This window comes from Ctenocephalides felis, unplaced genomic scaffold, assembly GCF_003426905.1.
Source record: "Ctenocephalides felis isolate EL2017-DRISC unplaced genomic scaffold, ASM342690v1 CF-g0.4_SCAFFOLD_03572, whole genome shotgun sequence".
Classification (NCBI taxonomy): Eukaryota; Metazoa; Arthropoda; class Insecta; order Siphonaptera; family Pulicidae; genus Ctenocephalides; species Ctenocephalides felis.
This window is the reverse complement of record NW_020539726.1, coordinates 25,417,166-25,438,788: the sequence shown is the minus strand read 5'-3', so window position 1 is coordinate 25,438,788 and position 21,623 is coordinate 25,417,166. Positions and strand designations below refer to the sequence as shown.

The following is a 21,623-nucleotide window of genomic DNA, read 5'->3' as shown; positions in this document are numbered from 1 at the left end:
AATGTGACTTTTGTTCTTACAGAAGTTATAGAAAAGAATGTATAAAAAAGCATACGTTTCGGAAACATAGATATGTATCTGCTTGATCTATATTATATATCTTTTGAATCAAATGTGGTTTCATTTATAGATCCCATTGACAAATTTTGATACTGATTCTGTGAATACTTAAAAAGCATATTAAACCACGCTTTATAGATGAAGTTTGAGTAAATAAGGCTTGCTTGCAAGTATAATTTTACATTGTAAGACTTTGAAGTTTCATTTTCATCAATGTGACGTCGAATAAAATTACCACATCTAGATATAAGCAATTTGTATCCATCTTGTCAATTTATTTAGCAAGAAATATTAGTTTCAGGAGAAATCGCTATTTTTCCGGTTGCTTCATCCAAACCAACACCAAAGCCAAATCAGTCTGCAATAGAGTTATTGGACTCCAAACCAACACCCAAGCCGAATCAGTCTGCAATTGAATTATGGGACTCTATTCGGCCACACAAATGTGGAAAATGCGGAGTGAGTTATAAGAGAAAGTCTAATTTGAAGCTGCACATAAGAACTAATTGTTTCCAGAACAGAAGATTTAAATGTTCCTTGTGCTCATATCGTACATGCAGAAATGGAGACTTGAAAGTTCATTACGAACGTATGCATAAAGTTTATAGAAAATCAAAATAATATAGAAAAAACTATAATAGAAATAATATAGAAAACTAGATCAATAAGAAATAAAAAAATAGTTGTAGGGAAAATATTGACAAAATAGAATATATGGGCGAAATGGCACATTTTCCCTATTCAAAAATTGGTTAGTTTTAGTAACGTTTTCGTAAGTGTATAACATGAAGAAAGCCGTAATCACAATCGTGTCAGATGTTGAGCGTCATTGTCACAGTCTTGTCTCAGTGATTAGTTCAAACGTGAATCGCATCTTTAAATGTTTATTTTGAGGGAGGTTTTGTCAGAACTTGCAATTTTGTGATCATTTTTTTGTTTCACGGAATTTTGATTCATTATTCATTTTTGTTCACTTTTGGACAAGGACTTTAGACTTTGCTAGATGTGATGGACGAAATGACAGAGTACTATTTCTCAAGAACTACAGGATAGTTCATTCGAGGTAAAGAAAAAAGAAAATTGTAAAGATGATTGACTTTTAACTTTAGCTCTAACTACTTTTAAAAACAGACTAAAGGATTCACTGGTAAAAGGAAAACACATGCATTAGCATAAGTAGCAAAACACTCTTTTCTCATACTGAGTCTGCTGAATGTTGCTTACGTTGTATGATTTGTTTTCTTTGGGCACATGCATTATGTGCTGAAGTCCCAAAAGGAAAACGATTTATTTGTGAACTGGTTTCTCAAAAATTGGTATCATAGTATGTCTTTACTTTATATGTCATTTTGTTCATACTAAATGGACATGGTTTTTTGTAATAAGTTGCATTTTTGCTAAAAATATGTTGTTGTAGATCCTACTAAATTAAAAGACCATGTTACTGGTAGTAAATGAATCTAAAATGATTAAAATGATTGAGACGGATTATAATATCATTAAATAAATAAATATCATTAAAAAGACCATGTCATTTTATTCGTACTTCTTCTACTCTTTAGATTGAAATCGTATAGAAGCTCAAAAGACAAAAAGCATACCATAAATATTAAATTGAGTGTCAGGTAATTTATTGCATAATATGAGATAATATGATAATATAATCTATAAGAAATTTACAGGGTCCTTCTTGCCAAATTAGTTGTACTATTTAGTTTTAATTGTGGAGCTAACATACTATACATATTAAATTAATGTTAATATAATATGCAGGTGTTGGTAAGATCCAGAGTTGTGTAATTAGTAAGTGTATATCTGAGAAAAAATCCTATGATTTTTTTAGGGTTTTGAATTATATTTTTTTTTTAAATTTTAATTAAATATTAGATTGCTTGTGATTTTTCTGCTCTTTAAACAGGCTGAAAAATACTTATCTAAATCAGAAATAATAATTATGATTGCATGTATTAATATAATTGTAAGCTAAATTTTAACTATAAGTATTCAACTACAATTTAACTAAAATTTATTTGAATATGCCATAATCGTATAAAATTAAATAATTATATGTATATATCAAAGGTTTGCATTATTTATTATATATGCATGTATACAAATGGGTTACTTCAATATAATATAAATATCAATTACGAACAATTTATTTTAATTAGAAATAGGAGTTGAAATATATTTAATATGTTTTCAGGACGGTTGCTGTACGCTTTTATTATTTAGCACTTGATTCTATTTTCAAAGGTAGCATTTATTTTGTTCGATATAACATAAAAAGTGTTCTATTTTATGTCCTTACAGAAATGTATTCTCACTATTACCCATTGGAGACGACCAACATAAATGGTCCTTCTCAAGGACCTTCTCAGGACATATTCAGTGATGTGCGACCACATAAGTGCATCAAATGTGGGGCCGCTTATAGGCATAAGACGAACTTGGCTGCACATATAAAAAATAATTGTAACCAGTTTAGAAGATTCAAATGTACCCTTTGCCATTATCGAAGTGTCAGGAAAGCAGATATGCAAAAACATTTTCAAAGGATGCATAAAGTTTCTGAATAACTAAAACTGATATATTTATATTTTCATCTTCAGAAAACATAGTTTAGTCTTGAAATAAAATACAAATGTATTGTACATGAAGTTAATTAGTGCAGAATAAATATTTATTTAAAAATCATGGGTTTTACTCAATTCATATTTGGCATTCCATAAATAATATGTGTATTTCCACTAATTTTTGGAAATTTTATTCTTACAGCAGGCAGTAACTATTTTCTTCAAGCAGTCAATCTGAGTCGAAGTGAGATGAATGATTATACTGGAATCGGTATTCCTTCATTGAAACCTTTCATATGTGGAAAATGTGGAGCAGGCTATGCACATAATTCAAATTTGCGATCACATATACGAAATGATTGCAATAGAAATAAAAAATTTCAATGCACTCAATGCCCATACAAAAGTTATAGGAGAGCTCATTTGACGAATCATATTTTTGCTGTGCATAGAAGTTTTCCAAATGTGTGAAAAATTAAATATATGTATATAGTTAGTTTTGTTATAAAAACTATCGAAGCGTGATTAAAATTTTATTAGATGCTATAATATATAATTTTAATAATGTACATAGAAAATATAAAATTTTATCAAAATAATGTTTTACTATGGTGTTGTTAAAATATATAGGTTTCACATACAATATTGAAATAATATATATTCTATAATATTATATTAAAAAATCTGGATTTTTTCATGGAGTTAGGAAGCCAGTTAAATAATTTCCATAATCCTTGTAGAAAACTCCAGTGCTATTCACTTTCATCAACAAATGTTCTCATCCAATCCAAAGTTGGAAAACATTCCATCCTGGTCATATATGTTGGCATATACAATATTAGAATAATATTTATTTTATAATATGACATATGGTAACACTCGTGATGCACACATTTATTAATGTCAATGTCATTATACATATTCATATAATAGTAAATTATAAGTTATATATTTATAATAGCATTAAAAATATTCATAATATTTGAAAACAATAATGTTTCATAATTCAAATACGACATGATCGGTTTGTCATTGTAATTATCATTTAGGATTTGAACCATTATTAGAGAAATGAAGTAATTGCTGATTAATAAATTCTATAATATTCGTTTACACAATGGATTATGTTAAACAACTTCTAAAGGAATGTTATTTTTACAATTTCCATTATCATGTAATTGTGTTTGAAGAACTTCATGCAATTAATATCAACATATATACATTAAATTAACATACGTGTATGTGATGTACGCATGCAATCAAAGACGCTTACGCGACACGTTGACCAATCACAATCGAGAGCGAATGACGAATCATTGGCACTCGACTCGAGCGTAACGGTCTTCCGTTGCGTTTCTACAGATTTACTCCCTAGTCGCGCCTAAAGAAGTTTTACTTCAAAAATAAAGATTATATCCTTAACCAACCAAAGTTGGAAAACTTTCCACCCTGGTCGTGTGAGTGACTCAGTGTCACTAAATCTAAAAAAAAATTTTTTAACTCAATGAGAGTTTTAACACTATTTTATTGTTGTAATTGGACGATGTATTTACTCAGATGGGTCAGGAAAAAAAATTATCAGAAGTTATACTGTAGAACCCGAAGTACAAGAACAAATCAGGATCTTATGACATGTTTGATGGTTCAAAATGTGCTGTTTTTATGAATTGTATGAAATATATAGTTAGATTGAAAAAGATGAAAATTGTAATAATGTTATTATCTAGTGGCCAGCGAGTAGCCACTTAATTTTATTTAAACTTGCATTATTTCTTTTCAATTGCAGAAATTAATCACTATTTTCACAAGCAATGCTGTAACAAGAACAAGCACCAACAAGAATAAATAATGGATCTATCTTGTAAAATAATTTATTAATATATAGTCCATTTTGGAATGCAAAAAATAGCCGTTTTTATCAGCAGCATATGAGTTTATAAGCACAAGTTCCAAATTGCTTAATTTTAAATTAACAATTTCTAATTCATTTCTTTTTCTATTTTCAGATCAGTCGTTTGGCGCGCCTTTTCCGATTAAAATGGACCCGGATATGCAGCATTTTAATTCTACTTCAAATTCATTGAATAATTCACTTATACCTTTCATGTGTGGCGAATGTGGAAATGCTTATAAATATAAAGGAGACTTAAGTGCACATGTGCGCAGTAATTGCAATCAGAATAAAAGGCATAAGTGTCCCCATTGTCCTTATAGGAGTTACAAAATTGGGAATATTAATGCACATGTAACACGTGTTCATAAGTCATTAGAAGTTCCGAATTTGGTAACATATAAGAAGTTGGATTATTTTTATTCATAAACAAAACATTCACACATTAAACAGAATTTAATGAACTAACTAGTAGTAATTGTTGCATTTGTCTCGAAATCATTAGTTCTTTGATCATTATAGCTAACTAAAACGAGTCATAGTCAATGTTAATAGCTCTAGGCAATGTGATTAGCATGACAGATTTATTAAAATTATTTTATAAAATTTAGCGTAATTATTATAAAACTGACTGAAATTTTAATATTAAACTTAGAGCTGGAGGAAGAATATATCATTCACCCTTTTTTGCTTTATATTTTCTTGTAAATACTCAAGCGTCTGTATTTTTTAGTATATGTGTTTAATAGAATTGTGTGTAATAAATAATTAAAATAAAAAACAGAAAAAAAATTGCAAGCAATTTTAATTTACTATGTGATTAACACATATTTTATTGCATACATATTTTACTGTGAGATTAACAAAAAAACACGTTGTAAAAGGTTCACAAATAAATTATTGAACGAGATGTGAATTATTGGGTTTCCTACAATGGTTTCAATTATTGTTCCATAATTGTAAATAAATAACTATATCCCTTTAATTTTTTTCTAATTACTATCACTTTTTTTCAGAATTGAAGTTCACCGCACATTCCTTGATTGACATTGATTCTGGTGTGCAAAAATTGGATTCGACTCCAAATTCATCAAATAAATCTCTTAAACCTTACATGTGTGGTGAATGTGGCACTTCATATAAAAATAAATGCAATTTAGTCGATCATGTTCGTAATAATTGTAATCGGGATAAAAATTATAAATGTCCAATTTGTCCTTATAGAAGTTACAGAAATGGCAATCTTAAAAGTCATATAACGCGTGTTCATAAATGTAAATGAAGTAATCACTAGTAATATTGTATTGATTTCTATTATTTCATGTCATAGAAGACAATTTATTATAAAAGTATAAAAGTATTAAGTTTTTTTTGTGTTTTAGAGAATAATTAAATGTTAAAATGGGGTTAAATATAATGTATAAATAATTGAAGTCAATCTTTTGATGTAAATATGTATGTTTAATATATATTTATCAAGAGCACAAACAAATCTGTAGATGATGAATTAAATGCATTCAGTGCTTTTTAACAGTGTATATGTGTCTCTTACAATATTTACAACAATTTTATTTTTTTATATTTAGTAATAGTATTGTGTCAATTAATCTTAATTATTACAATAAATAATATATTCATAAATAGAATATTGTCTGCTGAAATATAAAAAATGATAAAACTTCCATTATAATCAAACTGTTTTTTACAGGATTTGACTCCTACGAGTTCGTGAATGTTGAAAAGAAACCTTTTGATCTTTTCGCCGAAAATGCTTCAGATGGTTCTCGTTTACTTAAACCTTTTATGTGTGGCGAGTGTGGTGCTGGATATACATACAAAACAGATTTAAATAGACATTTAAAAACCAAATGCAATCAGAATAAAGGATTCGGTTGCCAGTTTTGTCCATATCGCAGTTACAGAAGAGCTAACGTTAAGCAGCACACCATTAAGATTCACCTAAGACCAAAGGAGTAGTAAACTCTGTACAAATAATTGAAGAACGGAGTCCAGTGGTGTAATGGTTAAGAACGTGCAGGAACTTGGGTTTGGGTTGGATCCCAAACACGGCTGATTCGGAATCAAGCAGTATGATATCACTTGGGCTTATAGATCTCAATTATAATAACAAGTGAAAATCACTTTTCGTGGGCATTGCTGTAACACATACACGCCAACACTATATATAAACTAGTAGTGTATGGTATCGTGCCTTAAGGCAAATTGCTGGAACTTCCCGTACCGTAACGAAATGTTCGAGGAATATTAAATGTTTTCATATAAATTATTATTATAAATATTGTAACATTGTCGAATATTTATAAGAATTATATAAATTAAAATGGAAAGTTGAAATTATTTGTTTAAAGTATATTAGAACAGAATTAAAATTATTTGTTTAAAGTTTATTAAAACAGAATTAAAATAAAAATCTGAATTATTTTCGATATACAAAAAAAATTTTTTTGGGAAAAAAATTAAAAAAAAATTTTTTATGCAATATTTTTTTAAATCAATTTTTGTGTCAAAAATCAATTGTGTTAAAACAAGCAGAAAGTTTTTTGAATCATTCAAATCGGATGCTTAGTTCTCTTAAAATTGCTATTTATTGCACATTAGGCTTGGTATCTACGAAACGACCGGACCTGCCTCTGCCAAAATCTAATCACCATTTCTCCCTGTCATAACGAATTGAATGTTTTTTAGATCATTCAAATCAGATGCTCCGTTCTCTCAAAAACTTTATTTCTATTTTCTGCACTCTTTGCTTCGTATTTTTGAAACGGCTGGAACTGCCTTTGCCAAAAACTAATCAGCATATCTCCTTATCAATAGGAATCGAATGTTTTTTGAAGTATTCAAATCGGTTGATCCGGGCTCCCGAAAACGTGGACGAAACGTGGTATCCATACACACACACCACACACACACACACGCAGATACACACACGCATCATTTTTAACTTCCCGTAGGGTAAGTTATTGTAATGGGCCGAAAATCGGAATTGAAAATTTTTACATTTCTCGACGTTTTGAAGGTTTCTGAATATTTTGGCATACTTCAGAAAAAATGGATGTGTGTGTGTGTGTGTGTGTGTATGTGTGTGTGTATGTATGTATGGATACAAATTTTCGCCCACGTTTTAGGGCGCACGGATCAACCGATTTGAATGGTTCAAAAAACATTTCATTCCTATTGATAGGGAGAAGAGCTGATTAGTTTTTGGCAAAGGCAGGTCCAGCAGTTACGGAGATAAGGAGCAAGGAGTGCAGAAAATAAAAATCGAGTTTTTGAGAGAATGGAGCATCCGATTTGAATGATCTAAAAAACATTCAATTAGCAATAATTGGGAGAAGGGGTTATTAGTTTTTCGCAAAGGTAGGCCCAGCTATTTTGGAGATACAGAGCTAAATGTACAAAAAATGGCAGTTTTTGAGAGAACTAAGCGTCCGATTCAATTGATTCAAAAAACTTTCTGCTTGTCTTAACAAAATAATTGATTTGAGAAAAAAAATTTTTGTTCCATTTTTTTTTTTTTTTTTTAAATTTTTGTATATCGAAAATAATTCAGATTTTATTTTTAATTCTGACTATAGTTCTAATATACTTTAAACAAATAATTTCAACTCTGCAATCAGTTTATATAATTTTTATAAATATTAGACAATGTTACAATATTTATAATAATCTATTTGAAAACATTCAATATTCCTCGAACATTTCGTTACGGTACGGGAAGTTCAAGCAATTTGCCTTAAAGGCACGATGCCACCCACCCCACTAGTTTTCTTAGGTATGCCAAAATGTTCAGAAACCTTCGAAACGTGAAGAAATGTAAAAAAATTCAATTTCGATTTTTGGCCGATTACAATAACTTATACTACGGGAAGTTAATATATATATATATATATATATATATATGTATATGTATATATATGTATATATATATATATATATATATATATATATATATCTCCAACTAGTTTGTGGATAACACATATTATATATTGTAAACTTACTCTCTTGCGATAGTTTAATTTTAGCATAATTATGAAATATTGTCATAAATACAAGTTTAATGTTTATATCACATAGTGCAGTGCAGTACCATATTCTCATACCATGTATTATTCATTTTTGTTTTGTTTTTAACTCTAACAAACTTTTCTATTGATTGAAGGCTAGGATTATTGCCAGAGCGCATGGATAAAAAATAAATTCTTAAAAGAAATTTGTTTTTATTGATGTTATGCTCGATTATTAGACTTTGTTAATATATATATATATATATATATATATATATATCTTATATATTATATAATATATATATAATATATATATATATATATATAACGTAATGTTTAATATATATGTTATATGAAGTTCATTGTATATTTAAACTTAACGGAAACATTGGTTTAAAGTTTTTTAAAGATGGCAGAATGCGTATGAAGTTAGACTCTGAAGTTAGATATGAAGTTTGTTGCATACTCTTCTTTTATCTATGGTTTGTTGATTAGTGCGTTGTTATAATAAAAATATACCAGCAGGACGGTGTGAGTGATTGCTGTCCGATTTTTTAGTGTTAATGATGTTTATTGCATATATGCATGTTGAAGGAATATCAGTGTTTTATTACATTATTTTAAAAATAAGTTTGTTTAAAGTTTAAAAGTGGAATTCGAGGGATTTCACCAAGATTTGAGAAATTTGGATTGAATCTAGACGGGGTCTGGATCTCACGTCCCGGATCTAAAGTGAGGTTATATCGTACTGGAACGGGAGTAGATCAAAGTGATTAGTTATCAGAGATCAATTGCAAATCTAAAAATTAAGAGAGATTAAAATCCAAATTAGATTAGAAATCTAGAGTATTGAAAATACAGTGATCGGTCCGGAAATAGATAAGTTAATACTCATCTTTTATCTATGTTATTACTAAAGTAACCTTTATGCAAACATGGCGACGAGGACTCCTATTTCTATGCTGATAGATATGATAAATGCGGAATGGAAGTCAATAAAAGACTATAATTGCAAGACTGGGGATGATAGATTTTATTACAAAATTGCTGAGTGGTTCGCATATGACAGTTCGAAATGTATTGGAGACAATTTCTATATTTAGCTGGAAATGGGAGAACGATATGGATGTGGAATTGTATTTGAACAAAATAGATGCGATTGGTGAGAGGGTCATAGAAATGGTTGACTAATAGATTATTTGAGTAAGTTTTTTTATACATAACAAAACTAAGATTTATAAATTAATCTTTAATTCCAACCGTTTCGACATACAATTTGATGTCATCATCAGTGGATATTGAACATCGTATCTTACAGCTAAAGATGTGTACATAGCACAAAAGTTTGCACTAACATTGATACAACTTCTTGTCATGATTTTTTTTCTTCTATGTAAATAGAAAAAATAATGGGAAATTTTTTTCACAAAAATGTATTTAAAATATTTTTGCAAAGAAACATGTAATAGCTACGGTATCGGAGGTTTATATATAAGCGATCTCGTATTCTGACGTAGCTGTTATTCTGACGTAGATCTTAACCTAGAAATATATTCCTCTCAACCACTCTTGTTTTTGGGTTAATTGTATATATGTATATTAGATATGTTTATATAATAGTTTTGGTGTGTATATTTTTTGAATGCAGCTATGAATGCAAAAACCTATTTTTACTTAAAATTATATTTGAGATCTATAACCTTAGTGTCAATTGGTAATCATGCGGCCTGATGTTGGGCTTGGTCGAAGATGGATATATATATATATATATATATATATATATATATATATATATATATATCAAAAAAGTCTAGTAATCGGGCATAACATCAATAAAAACATGAATTTCTTTCAAAAATTTATTTTAAATCCAAACGTTTTGGCTATAATCCTAACTTTCTTTCAGTGGAAACTAAAAATAAAATTAAAAACTAAAACAATGGAATTAGAGTAAAATGAAAAAAAAAATAAAATAAAAAAAATAAATAATACTTACAATTAGTTAAGCTTAGTGTTAAATTGGAAGAATTTAATAATCCATGGTATCAGGATATGGTAATGCACTACACTATGTATTATAAACATTAAACTTGTAATTACACAATATTTTCACAAAACATTAATTTAAAAAATCACAAATGGATAGTGTGTTATTCGTAGACTGGTTGGAGATATAATGGAGAAAAGACCTTTAAATAAATATTTTTACCAAGATTCTACACATGTGTGGAACGAATTTATTGCGCGACGTTTTTATTGTTTTGCGAGAAATTATATATATATATATATATATATATATATATATATCTTTAAAGATTCATAAATTCATTATGAAAAATCTACATTGCGTAAAATATATGTTTAGTATATAATATCAGGAGAAATAATCCAACGTGAACACGTATTATAAACCGTGCAAAATAGGTGTTCATTTCACATGTGTTCATTTCACATGTGCTGCAAAACATTAATAGTTCTATAAATTAATTTTTAAAGTTGTAATCTGATAGTTGAAACTTGCAGTGAATAAAAATAACTGTATATTCTGCCGTCATACATCTTTTACTGAAAAATTTTTTAACAAAAAACATGTTGTAAAAAGTTAACAAATATATTATTTACAGATCTAAATTGTTGTTTTATTCAATGGTTTCTATTATTTTTTTACAATTATAAATGGGCATAAATATTCATTTTTCGTACTTCAACTCTGATTTTTGTACTTTATTTTTTCAGAATTGAAGTTTACCTTTTATAATTTGGAGAACCTTGAATCGGGTGTACAGCAATTGGATTCGACTCTGAATTCATCAAATAAAACTCTTAAACCTTATATGTGTGGTGAATGTGGTACTGCATATAAATATAAATGTCATTTAGTTGATCATGTTCGTACTGATTGTAACAGGATTAAAAACTACAAATGTCCATTTTGTTCTTATAGAAGTTACAGAAATGGCAATATTAATAGTCATGTTGCACGTGTTCATAAATTAAAACCAATGATGTAATCACCATAAACTAACAATTATATAGATTTCTTAATATTCACATATAAAATTTATTAAATTAAGTCTATTAAGTAAGATTTGTTTTCTGTATTTTAGTATATAATCAGATGTTTGAATGCTATTAAAAAATAATTGAAATTGCACTTGTGATATATATTTATTAGGGTAACAAAATAAATTTGTAGATATAATTAAACGTATTATTCGAATCATTAATTAATTTAAATTTGTAGCATAATGTAATATACTGTTTGGAAATAAACGTATATATTTTTCACCAAAGCAACGAATATTTGCATTTATTACTGTAAGTATTATGATATTTTAAAATGGTATTTTTTAACTTGTGTTAAGCTTGAATAACACTATTCATTACATTAAATCATATCATTTTAAAATAAAAATTTATCAGCTAAATTTGATGAACTTTATTTACAATTAATCTTTCTTTTACAGGATTTGACTTCAACTACTTTGTGAATGCCGAAAAGAAATTTTCTCATTTTTTGGTCGAAAACGATTCAGATGGTTCTCACATTGGCAAACCTTTTATATGTGGCGTGTGTGGTGCTGGATATACATATAAAACAGATTTGAATAAACACATAAAAAGCAAATGCAATCAGAACAAAGAGTTCGGTTGCCAGTTTTGCTCATATCGCAGTTACAGAAGTAATAACGTTAAGCAGCATACCTATAAAATGCACTTAAAACCAAGGATAAATAAACCCTTTTGAAATAATTGAACAACGCCTTAAGTGGGCATTGCTGCAACACTTACTGACGCCAGCTAATAGTTCTACATAACTAATTTTGGTCTGCACATAAAAAGAGGAGAAGTTGAGGCCTTTACTCTAGAAGCAAAAGTTTACATAATATAGAAGAAGATACCGATGTAAAACTTTTTGTTCACATATATATTTTTTAAAAACTCAATATGGTAAAATTGCGTAAAATAATAGTTTAGTATGAGAATTGAGAATTGTTTATGTATCATGAGATCTGAGAAATGTGGTAAAAAAGGTGTTTGTAATACAGTATATCTAAAAAAATTATATTAAAGTTGAGTTTTGTCAGAAATAATTTTCTTTTATATCGGAATATTATTTTTTATATATCATTTATTAGTTTTATGCTTATTTTTGTAAACGGCAAAATAAAGTATTCTTATATTGCCTATATAGGCACTACTATTGTACATTGAGTATAATGACATTAAAACAAGGTATATTTATTAGTAGTAATGATTCAGATTTTTTTTATATACATGTGAAATCCTAAACTTTGCTTTCTAATTTGATTTATTCTACATGCATTTTTCATTTTTATAGAAAAAATTCTACATTTGTAGAGTTGCAGTTCAGTGAATTTAATATGTAGTAGCAAATTTTGCAAAACTTGTTTGTGCTAATGACAAATTTTATTTTTAGAAATCGTTATATTTGATTTAAGACTATTATAGATTTAAGATAATTATTTTTATAATTATCCATGATGAAATAAATTTTTACAGCATATTTTTTGCTTGTTTATATATTTATTAATTACAGAAAGTATATAGAGCTTGCCTGTATGTTATTTTTATGTAAAGCTAAGAAAAACAATTTTCTGCTTAAAAAATGGTGAGTAAATTACTAAAAAAATTTTGATTATGATAATTAACTCATACTTGATTTTATTATCAGATGGACGTTTTGCTCATTACGAAAATAAAGAAGAAAATTTATTTGTGCAATAGATGAAAAAAATGTAAAGAATTTATTAACAAATTTTTCATATGAAAATTTCAAAATGATATTGAATATCTACTAATCGCTGTAATTCAAGATGAAGTATTTTTAAACCATCATAGTGAATAATTATATGAAGAACATTCTAAATTATTTATTTAAAATTTAATGGATTTTTACTATGCAAAGACAATTTTACATAACATAAACGAACTTGGTCATCAAATATCTTCTCCTGTAAATTTTCATTCCTCGCATGCATGCATGTTTTATATTAATCATTTCTCAACCTCACATTTTAACCATAATATTAATTGTATACTATTTTGTTTATACTATTTGAAATTAATTTTTCAGGTTCGATTTTGCAAAATAATAGTTTGATTCCTTTTGGATTTATCGATGATCACACATCCAGATTCGTATGTGGAAAATGTGGAAGTAGCTACAAGCATAAGAAAAATTTGAATACCCATATTAAAAACAATTGCAACACATCAAGCAACTATGAGTGCCCTAAATGCCCTTATAAAAGTTGTAGAAGAAACCGAATCAAGGAACATTATTTACGTATGCACAGTAATAGATAAAAGTCATATTAGAATATACCAGTGAATAACATCTCTATTTTACTGCTGAATCAAAACGCCGAAGTTTGTTATTTGTGATAACTATTAAATTTTTTCACAATATCATTTGATTGGCAGTATTCTTCAGAGACATCAGCATTTTGTCTTTGGCTTTTAAATATTTATGTCAATTTAGTTTTAAATAATTTTATCTTATCTTATTTTATTTTTATCAAATTTTAATAAATAACACTAAATTATTGTAAATTTTTATTTTAAAATTAAATTCAAGTTAATTACTAAACCCTTTATCTGGAGTTGTCAATCTGTGTAATGTGGTAATGTAGCACGCATTTCTGGAACTATATAAATTTACTTACGTTGATTTTGTTTAGATTATTAAAAGTTTTAGTATTACTATAAAAAATAACTACTTGGATATCTACAAAGTATGGTGTTCCGTGGCGTAACGGCTAAGCGCACTTTCTTGTATAGAAAGGTTTGTGATTGCAGCCCCTCGCTCTGGATAACCTAATAACGCGCAGTAGTGATGACTATTGGTAATTGAAAATATCAATAAAATATATGTATGTTGTTCCATGGCGTAACGGCTAAGCGCACTGAATTGTGTGGACAGGGTCATAAGTGATGACATTTGGAATTGAAAATACAAATAAAAAATATGTATGGTGTTCCATGGCGTAACGGTTAAGCGCACTAAATTGGGTTGACAGGGTCGTGAGTTCAAGTCTCTGATTTGGACAACCTGATATCGTGCATCAGATCAAAAATATGATTACATTTGAAAATTGTCTATTTCGGGCACTGCGGTGTGAAGTGGCAATGGAAAATTTCTCACAGTTGGAGTTTAACTTACTTCACGGACTGGAAAGTGAGAAGAATGATAATTGTCTGTGTATTAATTTAATTTAAATTTACTATTGACAATATTGAGCAATTTGTTCATAATTGTATAATTTAGGTACTGTATAATAAGCACAATATACTTACACCTTATAATACGATAAATAATTGTTATAATTATTAATACATATTTTCTAATAGAAATTATAATTTGAATTTTGGTACGTTTTTGGTACGTATTTGGTGAGTGTTTGATTTAGAAAATGTTTAGTTAATAATGTATAAAGTGATTTTTTTCAATTTTAAAATATGTAATTTAATGAGCGTATGAATATATTTTTTTATTTGTTATCAATATTTGCTGAAGAAGGGGCTACCTATATCCCCGAAACGTTGAATAAAATAATTGAATAGTAAAATAAATAATTTTTTAAGAAGAAACAGACTTTTTGTTTAAAAAATCATCTAACATGTCAAGTATATTTAATGAAAGTCGACCTAATTTTATTAAAAAAAATTTGATGGGTAATGGGTCAGTGCTTTTTGCTAACTGAAACCATTTAAAATATAATATATGTTTTTTTTTATTATGTAGTATATGGTTTTTATTTGGTGTATTTTTCTTGGTATTATTTGTTATTTTAATATACAGAATAAATATCTTTTATTATTTATTGTTTTTTTATTTTCGAGTAATTGATGGTTGCTGGTTTTTAAGGGTGAGCAAAATAAAATCTATTATATGCACAAATATTGCATATATAAGCACTAATATTTAACTATTTTAAATAAAATATCCATTTATGTTTCGTTTTAGATAACTTTTATTACCAAAATCAAGAGAATATCTATACTGGATTGGATCCTAGACCACACAAGTGTCCAAAATGCGGAGCAGCTTATAAACATGCAAATAATCTTACATCACATATTTCAAGTAATTGCAATCAAATTCGTCGTTTTAAGTGCGATTGGTGCCAATATGCTACTTATAGAGCTAATGACCTTAAAAGGCATCTTATGAGTAGACATTCCGAAAATGTATTATATTAAATTTTGTTATTGATAATGTATTAATAAAAATATTGAAAAGTTTGCCTTGGGTTATTTTATTACATTCTTACGTATTTAACAAAAAAAAAATTAGTTTTGTTAATTTATTTATTTTGTATGAAAATAACAATAATATAAATATTCTTAGACTGCATCTTTTTGTATGTTTCAAATTTTGTGTGAAAAATTGGAATGTGATGAATTTTTCAGCCTTTTAAAATTTATGTTATTGTTATAACTCATTGTTAGTTTTATTAGCCAAAAACTATAATATTTTTTGTTCCAGCATTGTGATAAATTTTAATAAATTAACTCTCTTATGAATTAGCAGAACTTATTTCTTTAATTATTGTAATTGTTGTACATAAATTTTATATGTATACTCCATGGTGTAATGGTTAAACTCAGGACGGGGTCGAGAGGTCGAACCCCGCACTGAACAACCTGATATCGTGCAGTAGCGATGTCCACCATCAAAATATAGATAAAAAATATATTTCCAATTGAGAATAACCCATTTTCGGCTCTGCGGTGTGAAATGGCAATGGGAAATTTCTCACACTATTCTTCCCTGAATCGAGTTAGAGTTTAACAGTTCACGGACCTGCCCTAGGGCAGTTAAACCTAAATATATATATTCAAAATACTTTAAATATTTATTGTGTACGTTTCACTATATGAGTGCTATCATTCATTTAAGTTTTTTTTCATCAACTTATATTACATTATTATAAATTCTCCTTATTATATCTTATCACAAGAAATCATTTGAAGTTTGTTGTTTGATCATCCCGGCAGTACCAGATCAAATCAAGTCTTCTAACCAAATTTTTATTGTTTTTCAGAATTTTGGAAATCGACTGAACCAAACACTGAATATAATGCATTCCACGAGTTTGTTCTAAATCCATTAATTGATGGAAGGCGACCATACAAGTGTGACAAATGCGGATTGGCATATAGTCGTCATAGCAGTTTTGTTCAACATTTAAAGATGGATTGCGAAAATGCAAGATACGAATGTCCTCACTGTTCTTATGTATCTGGTAGAAATTCGAATTTGAAAAGACATCTACTAGTGCATAGGAATAGTAAAAAAGCCGGCGAAAAAATATTGTTTTTAAAAAAGAACACATAATCAACTGCAAATGTTCAAAAATATTTGCTCTTCTTTTAGGCGCTGTGAAGTATGATACATATATAAATTGTTATTAATTAAAATATGTAATCGATACGTTGTTGTTATATGTTTATGTTATTGATTTAATGATTGAATTATAACCATCCTTATAATTACAATCGTTTGTATTATATTATATAGGACTCGCGTGTAGAATTTGATTTGAATGGAGACAGTAGTTTTCAACCTTTTGTATTTACGTCCCTTAATATTTTTATCAATCTAGTTTTATGATTAACTAACTGATATTATAATACCAAATATTTTGAGGAAATATATATAAAAAATATTTATTTATTAATTTTTTGATACCAATTCTACTATTTTGGTTTGTTTCTTAAACAGCATTTGGAAAACAGGTGCATGCTCTTCTTGCAACAACCTCACAGGGTGGAAATCACTGGATTAAGATTTTATCACAGCTACTTACTGAAGTTATTTCTATAATAAAATAATAATCATATTGTAATTCAAAATGCACCTATTTTTTTTAAGCATGCATTTCATTTCTCATTACTTCTTTCATTTTAATAACATTCAAAAGACTTTATATTTATGTGCACCTATTTATTTCTTGGCATCACAAGATGGTAACATAACTTTTGCATATTAACATATTGTTTAAACCATGTAATTAACCATAATATTTTTTAATTTTAGGTTTTCTTAATTTCAAAACAGATTTTCCACTATCACTAGTTGAGGTTTATAATGCTGCAATCAACTCAGATACCTCTGGCAGAATCCACGTATGTGAAAAATGCGGAGTGGCTTACAAACATAAAAGTAATTTGGCAAACCATATTTCTACAAATTGCAATCAGCTCAGGAAACATAGATGTACACTTTGTCCTTATGCCTGTAATAGAAGAAATGTTCTGAAGAATCATATGCTGACCAAACATTGCAGCGACTTGTGTATTATATAGATGATAACCAAATTGTTTTTCTAGTAGAATGGAAATTTTTTATTATCCTTTTTATCCAAGTTGGTGCTTAACAAATCCTAAAAGACTTTGCATAAGAATGAATTATAATAGGTTATATATTTTTTTAAATATTTATAGTGGAAATATGAAATTTAGTTCATAGTTAATATATTATATCATATTACAATTATTAATATATATGCAATATTTATTATATTAATATATATGGTGTCCGTGACGTAACGATTAAGCGCAATGCCTTGCGTGGACAGGTCGTGATAACATCATATCATGCAGTAGTGACATCAATTCACACTTGAGAATCTATTTTATATCTAATTTATCACATTATATTACAATAATAATAAATATATGTAATACGATGCTCTGTGGCGTAACGGTTAAGCGCAGTGCCTGTGTGGATAGGTCGTGATAACCTGATAACTTGCAGTAGTGATATCAATTTTCACTCGAAAATATTATATATATATATATATATAATATATATATAACAACATTATATTACAATTATTAATGTAATAATATGTAATACGGTGTTCCATTGCGTAACGATTAAGCGCAATGCCTTATGCCTTTTATGAGTTCGAACTCGCGCTCTAGATAACCTGATATCATGCAGTAGTGATATCAATTTTCACTTGAAAATATAGATCAAATATATATTTGATGACTGTCCCCGGGCAAGGGCAGTTCCACCCATTATTTATTTATTTATTTATTACAATTATCAAGAAATTACATAATATATAGAAAAATTGTTTAAATGTTAAAATGGATTTAAAAAATGCCTTATATTTTATAGTGATTGTTTTAGATATTGGAAATATTTCATATCATATTTGCTCTTTGAAGACTAAAATTAATTTATTAATGAAAGCGTATATTATTTATAAATAATTGTTAATAATATTGAAATTTGACATATGTATGTACCTATTCAATAAATTTTAAATTATTAAAAAATCCTGTTTTATTTCAGGACTTTTCTACATTAATGTATCAGTCAAATTCACTTGTTAATAAATTTGTATTGTTTGTGCAAAATTAATGTTATTTGTTTCGCAGAATACAAAAAAATAGTAAATGGTAACTGCAACTAACTGATGTAATAAAGTAAGTAAAATATATTTTTCAAAGACATATTATCAGATTACCGAATTTAAACTTCGGTCTGTACTATGAGAACGAATTCGATCAGTACTGTGTCTATATGTGTTTGTATATGCTTGTACCTAGAATTCATTAGTGAAAACATATGTTTGTTGCTTCGTATCATAATCAAAAATCGAAAATATCCATCTAACTTATATCCATTTTTTATTTTCAGCACATCTCCCATGGCGTTTCGGTAAACGACTATTAGGATACATGAATTCTCATTCCCAGGCTGTTCAAGTACTCTCATCGATGCAAGAAGCTCCTGAGGAGTACAAATGTCCAAATTGTACGAAAGTTTACAAAAGTCAGAGTGGATTGTACACCCATAGACACTACGAATGTGGAATCGAACCACAATTTAGATGTTTGCAATGTCCTTATAGGACACATCATAAACATAGTCTCAAACGACATTATAGACTGAAACATAATTTGACGGTGGCGGTTCTTCAACCACGGCATACCAGTTAAAAGTGAATTGTGTAATTATAGTAATAATTGAAAATTACTGGTGCATGGCATTGTGCCGTAAGGCAAATTGCTGGAACTTCCCGTACAGTAATTAAACATTCGCGAAATAAAAATAATCAATCATCAATAAAAATTTAGCAATTGAGTGATAACAGTTGTTTTAGATATTTAGAATTAATTATTGTAAATACTGTAATTTTATTGTCGTATTTTATGGATTTTTTTATTTTTCAACATAATAGCCCTACAAGCTATTATGCTGATTTGACTTACTACTAGTCTGTTTAGCAGATGGCAACTCAATCTGTTGTCTCTGTATGATATATTATTATTATAATTTCTGCAACAGGGCGAGTATTTTTATTGGTGCAGTAATGCATGGTGAGGGCTATTTTTACTTGGAAACATATTGCTATCTATATTCCCAGTTGAAAATTGTTGTCATTGCTGCCTGACAACAGGCTGCTTGAACCCGAGATCTCTAATTCAAGTCCCGCCGCTCTTGAACGCTTATCTATGGGCGAGCCTTATTGATCTATATATATAAAAAATTATATTTAGGCTTATATTTGAGCGATGACCTTTATCTATGTTTATCTACAAGAACCAAAACAAAACAAACAAAACCTAATCATTTCTTTACACCGTCTACTCTACACAACATTATACTTTTTGAATCATTCTAATCGGTTGCGAAACAACTGTTCATACATTGCTATTCTTTGTACTTTACGCTCCGTATCTTTGAAACTCCTGGACCTGCCTTCTCAGTTGTTCACACAATCAATACGAATACGAATCATTCTAATCGGATAAGTCGTTCTCTCAAACACCGTTGTTTTTTGCACTTTTTGCTCCGTATCTCGGAGGAAACTTATGGCAGATTGTAGTTAAAGTTATAACAAAAAGATATATTATTAAGATTTTTGTTGATATTGTGTTTAGATTTTGAAGAAAGTGATTGTATTGTATATAAGTTATCAATTTGATAGTATCGTGCAATATATTGATTGTAATAAATAAAGTTTTAAATGATATATGATGTCAACATCATGCATTGACAAATTCTTATAATTTAGTATAACATGAATGAAAACATGAATCTATTAAAAAATTATTAGATTTTATTGAATGGAAAATTAGCTTATCCCATTTGTCTTTGACAAGGATAAGCAAATTTTTCCTGATGATTAGGATTATAGCCGAAAACGTATGTATATTAGAATACATTTTAAGTAAATTTATGTTTTTCATTGGTGATATGCCTGATTATTAGACTAGGTCAATTCATAAGTCAACGTCAATACAAAACCGTACTTATATTTTCAATTATATATATATATATATATATATATATATATATATATAATTTTTTTGCAATTTTTGCAATTAGTCATTGAAAAAAGCAAAATTTTTTTTATAGTATATATATGTATCAAAATACATTGTGCTCTTAAGTTACCGGATTTTAATAATTTGTGATATTATGAAAACAAAAATATTCATATTTATTTGAATAATATTAATTAGTTGAACTTGTATAGTGTATGTATATAAAATTTTATCTTAATCGAGTCATCAAAGTTTAAAGCCTAAATTAATCATATTGATACGTAGTATATATTACAAACGATCAATACAGCTGATGTTTATAATATTTTAGACTTATATTAAATATTGTATATATATTTATAAATATGTAATTAATAAAACGTAAAATGCACTGTATAATTGTTTTAAATGTAAGTATCTTTACAGATAATATGTGTCACTCCATGACAATACATCATAGCTTTCCAAATCTAATTTTTCGTTAGCTTCTCTGTAAATTTGATCATAAATCTTTATTTCCAGAACCATTTAATGTCTTTTATTGATTTTCACAGGTTTACAAACCCTTTCATCTATCCACCTTCCACGTATTGCAAATTTTTAGACAAAGGCCACAAAATGCTGCAAAGCATTTTTGTCCAGGGTGCAGACGACCCTATGAGACCGCAGGAGGTCTCTATACTCATATGAGATTTGAATGTGGAAAGAACCTCAATTTTCTTGTGCACATTGTCATTTTAGATGTTACCATAA

At 28.0% G+C, this 21,623-nt stretch overlaps 1 protein-coding gene across 1 annotated transcript in view; it reads left to right on the top strand.

The window, feature by feature from the left end:
* Positions 1-21,623, top strand: part of LOC113388303 (zinc finger protein 91-like) — a 43,588-nt gene that overhangs the window by 9,349 nt on the left and 12,616 nt on the right. The window contains exons 4-16 of the mRNA XM_026625699.1: positions 343-649; positions 2,374-2,535; positions 4,643-4,801; positions 5,544-5,699; positions 6,236-6,459; positions 9,195-9,321; positions 11,289-11,402; positions 12,020-12,235; positions 13,651-13,872; positions 15,544-15,663; positions 16,625-16,870; positions 17,620-17,820; positions 19,237-19,533. Of these exons, the coding sequence (XP_026481484.1) occupies positions 343-649; positions 2,374-2,535; positions 4,643-4,801; positions 5,544-5,699; positions 6,236-6,459; positions 9,195-9,321; positions 11,289-11,402; positions 12,020-12,235; positions 13,651-13,872; positions 15,544-15,663; positions 16,625-16,870; positions 17,620-17,820; positions 19,237-19,533 (2,551 nt within the window). The remainder of the gene's footprint in view (positions 1-342; positions 650-2,373; positions 2,536-4,642; positions 4,802-5,543; positions 5,700-6,235; positions 6,460-9,194; positions 9,322-11,288; positions 11,403-12,019; positions 12,236-13,650; positions 13,873-15,543; positions 15,664-16,624; positions 16,871-17,619; positions 17,821-19,236; positions 19,534-21,623) is intronic.